Here is a 15,839-nt window from a genome sequence, read left to right as displayed (position 1 = left end):
ATTTGCCCTGAAGACTTGGGATGCATTCGCGGCCAGTATAGCTACTGGAAAAGTCTGTTAATGTGTCTGGGAATGGAGTGGAAATCCTCCAGGGACATCTCCATGAAGCTCTCCTGGAGGTACTCTGAAAGCCTTTGCAGAAGGTTTCTGGGGAGGTCAGCCTTATTCTGTCCTCAATGGTAGGACACTTTTACCACACCAAGCCAGTAGCAAGTAGTCTGGAATCATTGCAGAACAAAGCATTACAGTGAATGGGCCCGGGCTTTGGTGGCATTCAAGCAAGATCCGTTCTTTATCTCTTTGTGTTAGCCTCAGGAGAGTGATATCATTCATGGTCACCTGGTTCAAATATGGGAAATTTTGTTTACAGGGACATTCAGAGATGCCCATTCCTACTGGGCTGTTTGCCTTTGGCTGAAAAGAAATCATCCCCGCTGTTAGCCACACGGTGCAGGGAGGCCCATTCATGCTGAGCTGTTTGCATTTGGCTGACAGGGATCTTCCCTGATGCTAGCCACGCGGTGGTGGTGGTGTGGGGGGGTAAAGCGATCATCCCAGAGAGTTGGGGGGGGGGAAAGGTTTGGGTTGTGCTGCACATTCACCCTAAAACCATAGCCCCTCCTTTTAAATGGTCAACCCAACGGGCTTTGTTTAGTATGAGAAAGGAGGGCACTGCTGTTTGAAACCATTCCCACGTGTTATGAAGGCTGAAGAAGCAAAACCCTTTGCCTTACCATGGCTGCCTGTGGCCGGCCGAGTGCGTGTGATGTCTCTCACCAAACCGGCAGGCACTCAATATAAGAGGCAAAATGTGACCTTGTAGCAAAAGCACATGTGCCATGTAATGTGAATCGCTTGATTCAGTGTGAAATAGTCTTCCCTTTGTTCTCTAAAATGTATCTTTTAAAATACTACTCTCCCTTTTTTACCTCTCGCAGCTGCAAATGTTTCTGCGCTCTCCCTATCATCTCCGTCCCAGAGGCTAGCGCAGATTAAAAGGTGAAAAAACCGCACTCGCAATGAAATTTTCTCAGACTTCATGCAGTCCTCCCACACTGACAGAGCTCAGCAGAATGTATGGAGGCAAACAATGGCAGAGACCAGGAAGGCGTTAAATGAATGCGATGAGAGGAGGGAGGATGCAATGCTGAGTCTAATGGGGGAGCAAACTGACATGCTCAGGCATCTGGTGGAGCTGCAGGAAAGGCAGCAGGAGCACAGACCACTGCTGTAGCCCCTGTATAACTGCCTGCCCTCCTCCCCAAGTTCTATATCTCCTCACCCAGACGCCCAAGAATGCGGGGTGGGAGGCTACGGGCACCCAGCCACTCCACCTCAGAGGATTGCCCAAGCAACAGAAGGCTGGCATTCAATAAGTTTTGAACTGTAGTGTGGCCTTGTCCTTCCCTCCTCCCCTCCTCTACTACCCCACCTGGTGCTTCCCTCCTCACCCACCCCTCCCAGGCCACCTTGCGAGTTTCCCCCCTATTCGTGTGATGAATTAATAAAGAATGCATGATTTTGAAATAATAATGACTTTATTGCCTCTGAAAGCGGTGATCGAATGGGGAGGTCGGATGGCTTACAGGGAAGTAGAATCAACCAAGGGCGCAGCTTTTCATCAAGGAGAAACAGAACGAACAGAATTATCATACCGTAGCCTGGCCAGTCATGACACTGGTTTTCAAAGCTTCTCTGATGCGCAGGGCCCCCAGCTGTGCTCTTCTAATCGCCCTGGTATCTGGCTGCGCGTAACTGGTCGCCAGGCGATTTGCCTCAACCTCCCAGCCCGCCATAAACATCTCCCCCTTACTCTCACAGATATTGTGGAGCACAGAGCAAGCAGCAACAACAATGGGAATATTGGTTTCGCTGAGGTCTAATCGAGTCAGTAAACTACGCCAGCGCGCTTTTAAATGTCCAGATACACATTCTACCACCATTCTGTACTTGCTCAGCCTATAGTTGAACAGCTCCTTACTACTGTCCTTGTGCCTGTGTATGGCTTCATGAGCCATGGCATTAAGGGGTAGGCTGGGTCCCCAAGGATACCTATAGGCATTTCAACGGTAATTTTCTGGTCTGGGAAGTAAGTTCCTTCCTGCAGCTGTTCAACCAGACCAGAGTTCCTAAAGATGCCAACGTCATGCACCTTTCCCAGCCATCCCATGTTGATGTCAGTGAAACAACCCTTGTGATCCACCAGTGCTTGCAGCACCATTGAAAAGTACCCTTTGCCGTTTATGTACTGGCTGCCAAGGTGGTCCGGTCCCAAGATAGGGATATGCGTTCCGTCTATCACCCCACTACAATTAGGGAACCCCATTGCAGCAAAGCCATCCAGTATATCCTACACATTTCCCAGGGTCACTACCCTTGATAGCAGCAGCTCAGTGATTGCGTTGGCTACTTGGATCACAGCAGCCCCACAGTAGATTTGCCCACTCCAAATTGATTCCCGACTGACCGGTAGCTGTCTGGCGTTGCAAGCTTCCAGAGGGCTATTGCCACTCGCTTCTCAGCTGTGAGGGCTACTCTCATCTTGGTATTCTTGCGCTTCAGGGCAGGGAAAGCAAGTCACAAAGTTCCATGAAAGTGCCCTTATGCAAGTGAAAGTTTTGCAGCCACTGAGAATCATCCCAGACCCGCAACACTATGCGGTCCCACCAGTCTCTGCTTGTTTCCCCGGGAATCAGAGTTCCACGGCATGAACCTGCCCCATTACCACCATGACGTCCAAATTGACAGAGCCCGTGCTTTGAGAGAAGTCTGTGTCCATGTCCTCATCACTATCATGATCATGCTGTCATTGCCTCCTCACCTGCTTTTGCAGGTTCTGCACATACTGCAGGATAATGCACGAGATGTTTGTAATGCTCAGAACAGCAGTGGTGAACTGAGCGGGCTCCATGGCACCAGGAGAGCAGAGTTGCAGTGGAAGCGGTGGAGGACGATGACAGTTAGCAGTCCTACTGCACCGTCTGCTGACAGCAGTATGGCGTCTGCACGGAAAAAAGGCACGAAACATTTGTCTGCTGTTGCTTTCACAGAGGGAAACGCGACTGACAACATGTACCCCAAACCACCCGTGACAATGTGTTTGCCCCATCAAGCATTGGGAGCTTAACCCAGAATTCCAGTGGGCAGCGGAGATTGCAGGAACTGTGGGATAGCTACCCACAGTGCAACGCTCTGAAAGTAGACGCTAGCCACGGTACTGTGGATGCACTCTGCTGACTTAATGCGCTTAGTGTGGACATACGCAATCGACTGTATAAAATCGATTTCTAAAAATCAACTTCTATAAGATTGCCCTAATTTCATAGTATAGACATACCCTTAGAGAAGTCCAGCCTTCTTGCTTCAGGATGATAAAAAGAAGTAGAGACAGGCTGTTTCAGTTGAGGTTGATACTGAGACTGCTGCTTCTTGTTTGGGGAAGTATAGATGCCTAATGCTAACGGGTTGCTTGGTAAAAAGGGTGCAAGCAAACAATGTTTTTTTTAATATAGCTAAATGGATATGTATCAATCTAGGAACAAAGGCTGCAGGCCATCCTTACATGATGGGAGACTATCCTGGGAAACAGCGACTCTGAAGGAGATTTGGTGGCTGTGGTGGATAATAAGCTGAACGTAAATTCCCAGTGTGATGCTGCAGTCAAAAGAGTTAACATGATCCTAGCATGCTAAAAAGGGGAATCTCGAGTTAGGAGTGGAGAGGTTAGTTTGCCTCTGTCTTTGGCACAGGTGTGATTACTGCTGGAATACTGTGTCTAGTTCTGGTGTCCATAATTCAAGAAGGATGTTAATAAATCGGAGAAGGACCAGGAAAGAGCCTGAGAATGATTAAAAGATTAGAAAACCTGCTTTATGGGGATAATTAGTAGTTCCCAAACTGTAGAACGTTGGATGGGGTTGCAGCGATTCTTAGTGTGTGGAGGATACCATTTTGCTCTGCAGTGTGACCTCAAATGTATGGTGAGTGCAAGATCACAATGCATGAAGGTCTCCATTTAGCTCTACAAAATGGCGTCCTCCATGCTGTTCGGGGCCCCGGGAGGATATAATTCATTCAAATGGGGTTGTGCTGGCAAAAAGTTTGGGAACCCTAAGATAGACTCAAGGAGCGCAATCTATTCAGCTAGCTTAACAAACAGGAAGGTTAAGGGATGACTTGATTACAGTCTGTAAGTGCTTATATGCAGAGCAACTATTTAATAATGGGCTCTTCAGTCTAGCAGAGGAAGGTCTAACACAATCCAATGGCTGGAAGTTGAAGCTAGACATCAGTTAATCAACCTTCACCCTCTAAGCTGAGGAAGCGGAGAGGTTAGCTGGAGCCTCTCACTGCTGATTGTCTTTCAGTGACACAGAGAGGTATTTTTTTCATAAAACGGTTTGTATTGAAATATAGAGCCCTTTCACTTGTGCAGGCAACAGCAATCACAGGTACCCTGCAAAGGATTTTTTTTTTTTACTTTTCTTTTGAAGGAGACATTGGTGTGGGGAAGTGGGTTAAGAACCAAAGCGTTTTGCTTGTGTTTCTACCGTAGCCAGATCAAGAATTTCAAGTTTGCTCTGTGCTAGTTTTCTGAACAACCTTGGGGAAACTCTTAAACCATTGTTGTGAGCTGTAAGGGGTAGTTTACAAAGAAACTTGCAGATTTTAACTATTAGCTTCCTGAAACATGATGATTTTGCTGTAAATCCAGTTTTGGACACCGTAGCATTAAGGGGCTAGTCAATTTAGCTAAGGTCAGTAACAAACCAGCCTTAGCTAATGTGAATTTAATCACTTTTTTTACTCCAAGCTGAATGTTCACAGTCTTGCACAAAAACAATGTAATGGGTTTCAAGTCACATTATTTTGGTGGAAGTTTGCAGACCAACCCTAACACTAATTGAATGAGTGGGGTGTTGAATCTTTAATGCAAGTTTCCTTTATCTGAAGTGTTAGTCACAGGGGTAGGATTCTCTACCTGCTCTGTTGCCTTTGTGTTATTAGACTTTGCACAGGGCGTGGAGATTGGCTCTGCAGCCCTGGTGGTGGGGATTCCCCCAGCAAGCAGAGATGGTTGGTGGTACCAGGGGGCAGTTGCAATATCTTGCACCAGGAATGTCCAGCTGGTGCGTAACTTCTTGAAGGCTGACTTGAAAATAAAAACAAAAGAAGTTTTTTAAAGTACATTTTAGGCCTTCTTTGTGTCAAAGGAACAAGCCTCACTTCCCCCTCCCTTAGCAAATAGTGCTGTTAAAGGTGTCCTGCAGAGAACTTAAGTTTTCATTCCATACTCCTACAAGTTGACTACACAATGCGTTGCAGGATCTTAAGATAAGCTGCATTTTATGATCAATGTAAAAAGACAGTTCTCTAGTCCCTCCACCTCCATATTTGAGGCTGCTCTCACTTGTTTTCTTCTTTCTTCATCTAAACTGCTACTCCCTATTGCATTGTGGAGGGAGAGGAGTTTTATTTTCCAAATACAAATGCTATTGTTCCTAATTCAGAACTCATTTGTTCATTTGCCATTAAAACAATGATGACTTCTAGACTCAATTGTGTAGTGCATTGTTATGAAGTGTTTGAATTCTTCTGAAAACATGCTCTATTAAGACAGAACTGAAAGTAGACTGATAACTCGTCTTATTAGTGTGATGTTCCATCTTCCTATTCTTTCAAGAGTACAGGTGACAGGAGTATATCAATATAGCTGTTCTCCTCTCTGAAATAAAATACATCACATTATATCATTTTTAAGGACACAGCTTTCAGAAGGGCAGAAGATAAAGCTGAGCTGAGCCTGTACAAGAATGGAAAAAGTAGACTCTCAGAATGAAAAGCTGAACAGACTCTATGAATGCTGCTGGAACTACGGTGGGAATAAACAGGAGAGAGAGTAGTAAGAAACTACAGGAAAATCACAGCTCCCTTTCAGGAGGAGAGACTGGCGTTAAGTGACTGAGAATCAATCTCTGGAAAATGGGACAGTTTTATGCTTGTTGTTGCATCAGCTGCAAAAAACTTTTGCAGCTATTTAAATACAGAAAGTGGATTTATAGACTAATAGCAACCTAACAGGCAGTTCAAGGTAGTAGTTTGTTTACTCCAAGTCACATTCAGATAAATAGAATTTGCATTATTTCAAAATGAGTGTCCAGTGCACCCCCTGAGCTAGCTCTAGCATGTTACACGCTTTCACAACATTGAAGTGTGATGGTACCTGCTCTGCTGATAGCCCAGAGTTGTTTTTATTATAGAAATGACTTTGTCAAATCTGACTTCTAATCCAGATTACCAGGCCTGAGGAACTTCTGTAAAATTAAAAGCATTGTCAAATGAGAAAAAGAATCACTGAGTTGGGCCTGTCTGTTATGGCTTTACAATTATGCTACGAGAGAGCAATTTAGGATCATAAGCAAGCCAGGTTGCAGGAGTGATAGTGGGAAATATTCTTGTTCAATAATTATCAGTGGCAAGGTTCAATAAATAAGAATGGTGTGAATATACCTTCGTGTCCTTTAATAGATTACTAGCACTCTTTTGTAACCAGCTGCATAAGCCTAGTTTAAAATCCAAGGAACAAGTAGATTTATTTAAATAAAAAGCTTAAAAAAAATCAGTAGGTTTATTTTATGTCTCAGAGGGGCACAGTACGTGTGAGTCAATGGAACGCCTACATCTCTGTACAGAATAACCCATGATCTGAATTAAAAACAAGCAGCTATGCCATTTGATTTCATTCATCATGATGTTTTCTTCTGTTTTTTCTTTTCATTCTCTTCCTTTTCTTTTTCAATTTCAGCAACATACTTCTCAATTTCTTCAGGACTTAAAATCTTAAAAACAAACAAAAGAGACCATAGGTGACCCTTAAGATACCAACAGAGACTTTATTTGAATGTGAAAGATCTACTTCTGATAAGAAAATTAAATCCATACTGTAATATTGTGCAGGGGCGAGGATCTATCTGCAAGCAAACACAAAGGCAAAAGAAGCTTCCAAAACTACAAGGCACGTTGAGAGTATTTGTATTAGTTAGAAATACAATTCTGCAACTGCCCTGAAATGCAGAACTGCTGTAGAAGTCAATGGGAATTCTACATGGAGAGCAGTAGAGAAACAGCAATCAGAGGAGCAGTGAAGGTGAACAATATTATTAAAACGACAACAGTTACCTTGAGCGGCTGATCTCTTCTCATAACGGCCAGCTCTATGTTTTTCCCACCTGACTGTACAACCTGAAGTAGCCAAAGAGTTGAAAGGTTTAGAATGAGAAATTCTATTCCATATATCAATTCTGATTAAGTCTCCCTAAGAGAGTCACTGATGGGAACTTTACATTTCTCTTTCCATTAGCTCAGAGCTGCATATTTCATTACAAATATTAGCACTGCAAAATAATAAGCTTCTTTAGTCTACTGAACTGTACTCCACCTCAGTGCATAGATTATGTACACTTGCACCAATTAGAAGTTCCTTCAGAAGTCCGAGGGACTATGAGTTGTAGGGTTATTCGTTCAGTTCTAAGTGCATACAACCGAACACAAGGAATAAGCTAGTGCACATGGCTTAAGTATGTTCAGAATGAATATGTGCGCCAATATCCAAAGCTTAAGTCTGATTTTTAAAAAATTATTCTTCACAAGAAAACTGGTAGATTCTTACGCAGTCCTGGTAAAAATCGGTTGTTTAGGAAGTGTTTTGTAGCTCAATCTACAGCTCAGTATCTAGTGCCCTCAGACTAGAATGGAGAATATCATTTTTGATAAATTCTAGAAGTTATGGTGAATGAACTGGATAGACTTGAGAAACAGCAGCCTACACACACAGGAAACCATCAGCAGGTTGTTGAATCAGACTCACTTCAAGAAGAGCCTTGATGACAAGTTTAATGGTCAGATCATCTGTTTCAATGGCTTCATCAGTATAGTTTTTCTCCAGGAATTCACGCACAGACTTGGCTCCTCTCCCAATGGCATTAGCCTAGAATAATTGCAGAAAATGGTAGATACAAGTTTGGGGGGATTTAATACTTTTTAAAGTACACTTCATAGAGAAAATACAAACAGAAAACTATGCAAATACCCAACAGACTGCATACCCTGTTGTGTGTATAATGATCGCAAGACTGGATTAATAACCATTCAGAAGATTCAACAGCCTACTTGATAGTATCATTGCCACTCACCCACGTTAAAAAACAAGCGAAGCCAAGATCACTATTAAAAAAGGGGCTGGAAGATACTTCACCACCACCACATAAGCATGTGTGTGTTTTCAGGAGGATGGGGTAAGATTTCCAAAGTAAAGTTTTATTCTGTGTGCTGCTAGCCCTACTAAATTTTGGTCACTACTTTTAAGTCTAAACTTTAATGGGGGGGAGGGGGAGGGAGGAATATGAAAATCAAGTATTTTTACATATTAAAGTGGGCATAAACATGCACAGTATGTAGTTGGTGCTAAACTTTGTTATTTTACCAAAGTGTGATGATTTTTGCTGACATTTTCAGGCAGAAGATAAAAAACTTACAATTCACATAGTATCACAGATGAGACACCTATTAGATATGGAGTATTCAAACTTTTCTGTCCCTTGACCACATTTTAACAGACATTCTGTTTCTGTCTAATGGACGTATTCTCTCCCATTCACAGTTGGGCAGACCACCTCCATCCTATTTGTAATCACCTGACATCTACAGTATTATATTTGTTGCTGTCTTAGAACATTTTTGCAACGGACAAGCTAGCACCATGTCAACAGACAGCTCTCCACTGGCTCTCAGACACACAGTATAAGAACTACCAAGTCCATCTCCCAGCAAGATATGATCTCCCCAGAGGATAAATTAGCTGCTGAATGACATTTCATTTAATCTCAGCCAGGAGACAGAGTCAACTCACCTTCCAAGCATGGTAAGTGCCAGAAGGGTCAGTCTGATAGAGCCTGGGAGTTCCATCGAAGTCAAATCCCACAATAAGTGCAGAAATCCCAAAAGGTCTGCGGCCATTACTTTGAGTATATCGCTGATGAGAATCAAGACAGAGCTTATTTCAGAAACTTCTCTAAAAAGCATATGGATTTCTAAACTAGTAATTGTATAAAAGTTGCATAAAAAGACAGTTTATCGTAAGTATTTCCTATAATTTGTTACTGGGACCTTTTCTACCCTTGTTGAGGTTTCAAGATAATATTTGCTTGTACTGCAGGTCACCCATAAACTAAAGCAGGTAAGAGGATGGTTCCAAAATAATAGCCTTTCTTAGATACTTCTGAATTAACTACTACCACATTAAAAAAAAAAATATCATTGTTCTTGTTTCATGTTAAAATATTCAGAGGTATCTAGGAATGTACCTTGTGTAAATTGATTAGCAGATGTGATGGTCACAGAGAGAATGCAAAAAAAAAAAAAAAGCAGCTTTACTAATATGTATTGACATGACTTAGAAGACCCATTAAAAAAACCCCAAAAGACATGGAGGTGAAGCTGAAACATGCTGATTCTTACAGAACAGTAACTTTTGTGTTAAGTCCAATAGCTGCCAAGATCCCAAGTCTCTCAGAATTTAGATACTTTGTGATGAGAAACAGCCTACTCCACAGCTAGTGTTGCTTCACTATGTTACAAAGAGCACCCACATTCCATTTCCGTCAGTACAGAGGCCCAATCCTGCTTTCTTGCCCAATTATTTTGGCAGGAATTTGGGCCACAGGTAAAGTTTTTAAAATATTTGAATTACTTGTGGCACCTTAGAGACTAACAAATTTATTTGAGCATAAGCTTTCGTGAGCAACAGATCACTTCCATCGGATGCATTCCACTGAATGCATCTGATGAAGTGATCTGTAGCTCACGAAAGCTTATGCTCAAATAAATTTGTTCGTCTCTAAGGTGCCACAAGTCCTCCTTTTCTTTTTGTGAATACAGACTAACACTGCTGCTACTCTGAAACCTAAAATATTTGCGTATCTGTCAGAATGAAAAATAATTACACGTGAGATTATTCCCTTGCGGTAAAATAAGTCTAAAATAAACTTTCATAGAAAGAATGTAAACATGTTTTGCCTTTCTGATATGTAAGAGCTTACACTAAAGATGGACCATGCATAAACTGGACTCTTACTAAATAGTGGAGATCAGAGTTTAATGCATTACGAAGAGATTAAATAAAAAATGCACCATGGAATATACTACTTGTCCATTTTGAAACTGTATTTAATTTTAAATTTAATAATACTCTAGGAATTTTAATGTATTTTGTAAGTGTCTTAATAATGAGGTCTCACAACAGTGTTCTGCTAGTAAATCTTGGCAAGCAGGAGAAACCAATCTATGTGAATTAAAGATTGCAGATCAGCATGTTTCTACTGTTAATACATAATACGAGAAGTGCAATAATGCTGTCCCAATGAGCACAAATTAACTTTCTGGATTTGCCCATCTTTGGGAGAAACCAATGACAACCGTTTCTCCCCTTTGCCTGAAGCTAAAGTAGTAATATCCAACGAAGAGATTCTGCTCTGTTATCCTGGGTTTTCACTAGTGTAACAGCAGAATTTGGACCAAAGTCAGCTTTTATTTACTCACTGATTCTCTGGCACCATACTGTATTTTTGCAATGAATGGAGAAACAGTACAGAGAGTTGTCCAATATACCTGTTTCAGGCTTGCGATGTAACGTGTGATGTATTCCACGGTGACAGGATCCTCCACAGTAAGTCTATGGCTTTGACACTCCACACGAGCCCTATTTATAACTATTCTGGCATCCGCTGTGAGCCCTGCAATGATAATATAATTCACTATGTGCTCAAATGTGTATTTAGCACCAGATAGATAAATAAGATAGACAGTCCTGCCCGAAAGGGGCTCATAATCTACATTCAGACAAGATGGATGGGTAACAAAAAGGGGACATGGGTCACGATGACAAGATCATGTCGTTACTTAGGCTTGTCATGAAGGTACAGTAATTTCTGAGTAGCTAAGATGTGAAACCAAAGTTTAATTTTAGTTTTTATTTTTCATGCTTGTGAATTAGAGACAAATGCTCGAACAAGTGTCCAGAAGATTTGTTAGCAAACTATCAGTAGTCCAACTAGTAACAGTTTAGCAAAATGTCTGTCCTCAAAAAGATTTCTGCTATATATACTGTAAAGATTGCTTATATACTGTACTGCCTCATAATGAGCACAGGTGACAGATCCAAATTAATCTTGTCCAGTCCTCTTGGTTAGAGGTAAAGTTTGATGCTACTGTTGCCCTAATAGGTATATAGGATTAAGAACTGTAAAAGTTAGTTTGCAAGTATGACAGATGTGTCTAAATCTAAAGACGAATACCTTGGCCTACAGATTTGGATATCTGTACTAAGAGTAATAATTTACAACTGTATAGTATTTTAGAACAGTTGTGTTACTAACAACTTTCATTGTCCAAGATGAGTTATGAAAAATAAGCAGCATAAGTAATGACAAGTCAAAATTCTTTCATTGTCAGTGTAAGTCAATTAAGTCACTTTCAAGTTCTTAGTGTTGCAAGGTTAGAGCGTTAATCATTGTAGGCAGAGCCATTCATTTAAAATGAGTCTTTTTAATTCTGAACTTTGGTTTTATAATAGCTTGTAAAATTTAACCTTGGTCGGATTCAAATGGGGAGAGTTCCTTTAATTTAGCCTGCTAATATACATTATGTCCATTTTATGGATGATCAAATAATGTTTACTTTATCTCCATTTGTTCCTCGCTCCTCACAATGCACACTTCTGCCAAAGCTGGAATTAAAATACAGGAATTCCCAGTTTTCACCCTCATGTTTAATCCATTGCATCACACAAGCTCCTAACATAAGGATATTTTCCTCATTAAATTGCTGGTTCTATAGAATTACCCTTTAGGCATTCTTATTCAAAGGAAATAAGTAAACAACTAAATATAATCCCTCCTCTTCTCCTCTCCACCAATTGCCCAAAGGAACTTGATTTTCACCATTCATAAACCCTATCCAGTATAGCAATGCTCCAATAACTACCTTTTAATTCCAAAGCCTGTTCCCGGCTTACTAGAGGAGTATTTAATAGTTCAACTGTCAGAAACTGCATACCTGCAAAAGCCATGCAGACATTGTCATCAAGGGCACAGATCTTCCTCACAGTTCTTTCATCTTGAAGTTTTGCCATAGATTTCTTTTCCACACCAAGAACAACAATCTCTTTTCCTCGTACTCCAACCTTCAATGCATTCAAAACCAATGACAGTTAAGATACACCCAACAGACCTCTGATAGGTATAGACTTTTCTTGAAATGACTACAAAAGTATTAATTCCATTTGAAGCTTCAAATGCTTTGCTCCATGTTGTAGTCTACAACAAATTGGAAATTAACTGATATTAGACAAAAAAAGAACAGGAGTACTTGTGGCACCTTAGAGACTAACAAATTTATTTGAGCATAAGCTTTCATGGGCTACAGCCCACTTCATCGGATACACAGAATGGAACATATAGTAAAAAGATATGAAAAGGTGGAGTAAGAGGCTAATTAATTAAGATGAGTTATTATCAGCAGGAGAAAAAAAACTTTTGTAGTGATAATCAACATGGCCCATTTAGACAGTTGACAAGAAGGTGTGAGGATACTTAACATGGGGAAATAGATTCAATAGGTGTAATGACCCAGCCACTTCCAGCCTCAGATTATATAAAACAGCAGAAATTGGCAAGCGTGAGGCTTTATCATGAATATGCCACAGAATAATTCTCTGAGCATACATTAGTGTTTGTAATGTAGTTGCATCTTTATACTTAATTCCAAGATGAATTAAGAACACTGTTGCTGCCGTAACTGAGTATTTGTTACGGTAGTAAGTCAGAGCCAAATACAAGCTGTTGCTCCTCAGGTCCAAAACATACTAAGATTGTTGCATAGTCCATGGTCCTAAGCATAAATGCAGCTCATCCCTACGTTGCTTCTTCTATATACCAAACTCTTAGATCATCCTGTGCACTCCTTCCCCCACCCCCCCTTTCCCAAAGTTAGGAAAACAGGCTTTTTTTTTAAACCCATATTCCCACTGCTTTTCATACAGGGGACTGGAAAATTTGGTTCTTTCTTAGCAGTCTGATTTATGATGTTTCAGTAGATCTTGCAACGTTACCATATTACAGATTATCGCGTAACGAGAGCTGCAGCCAAGATTACATTGGACACTTCCACATTCTCATTACTTTCTGAAATTCTCCTTTGGGCTTGAAGTTTGTTATGCTCTTCCCAAATGCAAATATTTTGGAAAGTGATCAAAATTGTCCAGCTGTTTTGTTATTGCTGAGTTAAAGAGATGCACAGTTTTTCAGTGTTGTCTTTTGCTAAACAATAACCCACACAGTTAGAAAACTACATTAAGTAATTAAAAACTCACTTCTGTAAACCCAGTGGGACAATTCTACACCTGAATCACTGTTGCCCTAAACTTTGTAAAGTGGAACATTTTGCACCCACTTTGCACTGGTGTAAATAGCTATACAAGGTTCAGTGTTCTGGTGAATCAGGCCTTCCATTTTTTTTCTATTGCTGTCACCCTGAACAATTTTACACCCTGCACCTTTTCCCCAGATACAAGGCTACCCAGCTAGTTCAATCTTGTAGAAAATAGCATGTAGCCAAAAAGGCATGCAGCAGCTGTCAGAACTCATTCCTCCACACACCATTTGCCTCAATGACTTGTAATGACTTACTGGTTTGGGGCTCAACTTTGTAGTAGTATCACTGCCAGATACAACTATTCAATAAAATATGTATTTAATACATATTTTATGTATTTAAAATAAGTTTGTCATCAGATAATTTTTTAGATACAGATTATCTACTTTACAGGTGCATTACAGATAAGGGCTTTTTTGGTAAAGTGCCAAACACACCTATGTCACTGTATAGGTTAGTATTATACACTTGGGCACAAACAAACTCATTTGGGATTCATTTTTAAAAGCATTTAAAAGCAAAAGAATGTCTATTTCATAATTTCCAGTTTGCAAACAGACACCACCATCAACTTGCATTTACACAGCACTTCATGTTTTCAAGCAGCATGGACACTCAATCATTGTGAAGTAGGCATTATCCCCATCTTGCAAGTGAGGAAATGGAATCAGGGATGTTTATGTGCCCAAGGCCCCATAGCAAGTAAGCAGCACAGAAAGAAAAATTCATGAGACCATGCTTTGAAGTGTCCCTAGCCTGTTTGCCAGAAGCTGGGAATGGGTGACGAGGGATACTCGAGGATTACCTGTTCTGTTCATTCCCTCTGAAGCACCTGGCATTGACCACTGTCCAAAGACAGGATACTGGGCTAGATGACCTTTCATCTGACCCGGTATGGCCATTCTTACGTTCTAGAAGATCTTTGCTCCCAACTCCCAAGAGCAATCTTCTAGTAACTTGCCATATACAATGGGCTCCTGCAGACTTTATGCTGGCAAATTCCCATTAGACGTCAGTAGTTTTATTATTATTGGAGCAAGGTTAGACCCTGTGCTCTGGCGTGGAGAGATTTTACTGACTGGATAGTAGATCATTTCAATTATATTCAATTTTCTTCCCAAGATGAGGAATTTTGTTTCTATTATATTTAGAACTCCAGCATTTTTTTAAAGCTCTCTCCTTCAGAGAGCTACAGCCAAAGGGGCTCTGCCTAGTGGGCTTTAGTACTAGGCAGACCAGCCCACACTACACACGCTATGGCAGTGTCAGACACCCCCCCGGGAGGCCAGCTCAGTCCAGCTTTCTCTAGTGGGAGACAGGGAGCTGCAGAGTCTCAAAGGCCAAACGGTAGCTGGTCACCCAGCTCCTAGGTGTGCCAGTGTCCTGGGGAAAGAGTTATGGGGCGGGGGCTTCCCAAGACAATGGGCTCTGATCGCAGGAGCTTCCTGTCCTGTCATACATCGCCCGCCCGCCCGGGGGTGCGCCCACCACATGCAACCACTGCCAGGCGTGTTCTCCCCACTACTGCCCCAATTCCCCCCACACCTCCAGACATCCCCATATCTCCCCCTCCCCCCCTCAGGCCCCTCTATAGCGCCCAGCCCCTTCCCCCCCCAGGCCCCCCTACAGCGCCCAGCCCCCCCATCTCCCCCTCCCCTCAGGCCCCCCTACAGCGCCCAGCCCCCCCCATCTCCCCCTCCCCTCAGGCCCCCACTACTGCCCCCGGCCCCTTCTCCGCACCACCCATCCCTCAGGTACCCCCATCTCTCCACAGACCCCCCCCGCTCGAGCCCTGCCCGCGGGCGCCCCCTCCACGCTCGCCCCGCGGCCCTCGGAGCGGCGGCCATTCCCCGAGGCGAGGCGGCGCGGCCCAGCCCCGGCCCCGGCCTTGACTCACCGCCGTGGAGCCCTTCTTCACCGCCTCCTGCGCGTACTCCACCTGGAAGAGGTGGCCGTCCGGCGAGAAGACGGTGATGGCCCGATCGTAGCTCATGACTCCGGCCCACCGCTTCCCCGGGGCCCGCCGAGCTGCCCAGACCGGAACCAGCCGCCTCCCTCCCTCCGCTCAAAACAGCACACTCATCCCCCGCCCTGCCGCGCGCGCCGCTTCCGGAGCCGCGCCGTGCGCGCCGCACGCCGAAGGCGGCCCTTGCGCCAAATGTGTAGGCGGATCTCCATCCTGACGTACGTCCTTGGCAGGAGGATCGCAGGCAACTCGGAATGCCAGGCGTCTTGGCTACGCCGTTGGCGTACCAAGTTGCTGTCAGCCTCCCCTACGCATTTGACGTATGCACTAGGCTGATCGTGGGGTCTGTTTCCCCCCACGCGCTTGGCGTACCCTGCTTCTTTTC

General features: G+C 42.9%; 1 protein-coding gene across 1 annotated transcript; it reads right to left on the bottom strand.

The window, feature by feature from the left end:
* Positions 1–6,614: 6,614 nt before the first annotated feature.
* On the bottom strand, positions 6,615–15,587 carry PSMA7 (proteasome 20S subunit alpha 7). Its single transcript, XM_073309173.1, has 7 exons — positions 15,386–15,587; positions 12,112–12,238; positions 10,666–10,790; positions 8,909–9,031; positions 7,868–7,987; positions 7,180–7,242; positions 6,615–6,839 (listed from the first exon to the last, which is right to left on the bottom strand). Exons 1-7 carry the CDS (start codon positions 15,479–15,481, stop codon positions 6,747–6,749), a joined length of 747 nt encoding a protein of 248 aa, XP_073165274.1. The 5' UTR covers positions 15,482–15,587; the 3' UTR covers positions 6,615–6,746.
* Between the last annotated feature and the right edge of the window lie 252 nt (positions 15,588–15,839).

Source organism: Lepidochelys kempii, chromosome 13, assembly GCF_965140285.1.
Source record: "Lepidochelys kempii isolate rLepKem1 chromosome 13, rLepKem1.hap1, whole genome shotgun sequence".
Lineage (NCBI taxonomy): Eukaryota > Metazoa > Chordata > Testudines > Cheloniidae > Lepidochelys > Lepidochelys kempii.
This window is presented reverse-complemented; position numbering and strand designations above follow the sequence as displayed.

What these genes read in the sequence shown, in the direction of transcription:
- PSMA7 (XM_073309173.1), bottom strand. Translation starts at nt 15,481, where the DNA reads ATGAGCTACGATCGGGCCATCACCGTCTTCTCGCCGGACGGCCACCTC. An exon ending in TGAAGAAGGGCTCCACGGCG is followed by an intron (nt 12,239 to 15,385) that starts GTGAGTCAAGGC and finishes AATGCATTGAAG; the next exon opens with GTTGGAGTACGAGGAAAAGA. An exon ending in GCACTTACCATGCTTGGAAG is followed by an intron (nt 7,988 to 8,908) that starts GTGAGTTGACTC and finishes CAATTATTCTAG; the next exon opens with GCTAATGCCATTGGGAGAGG.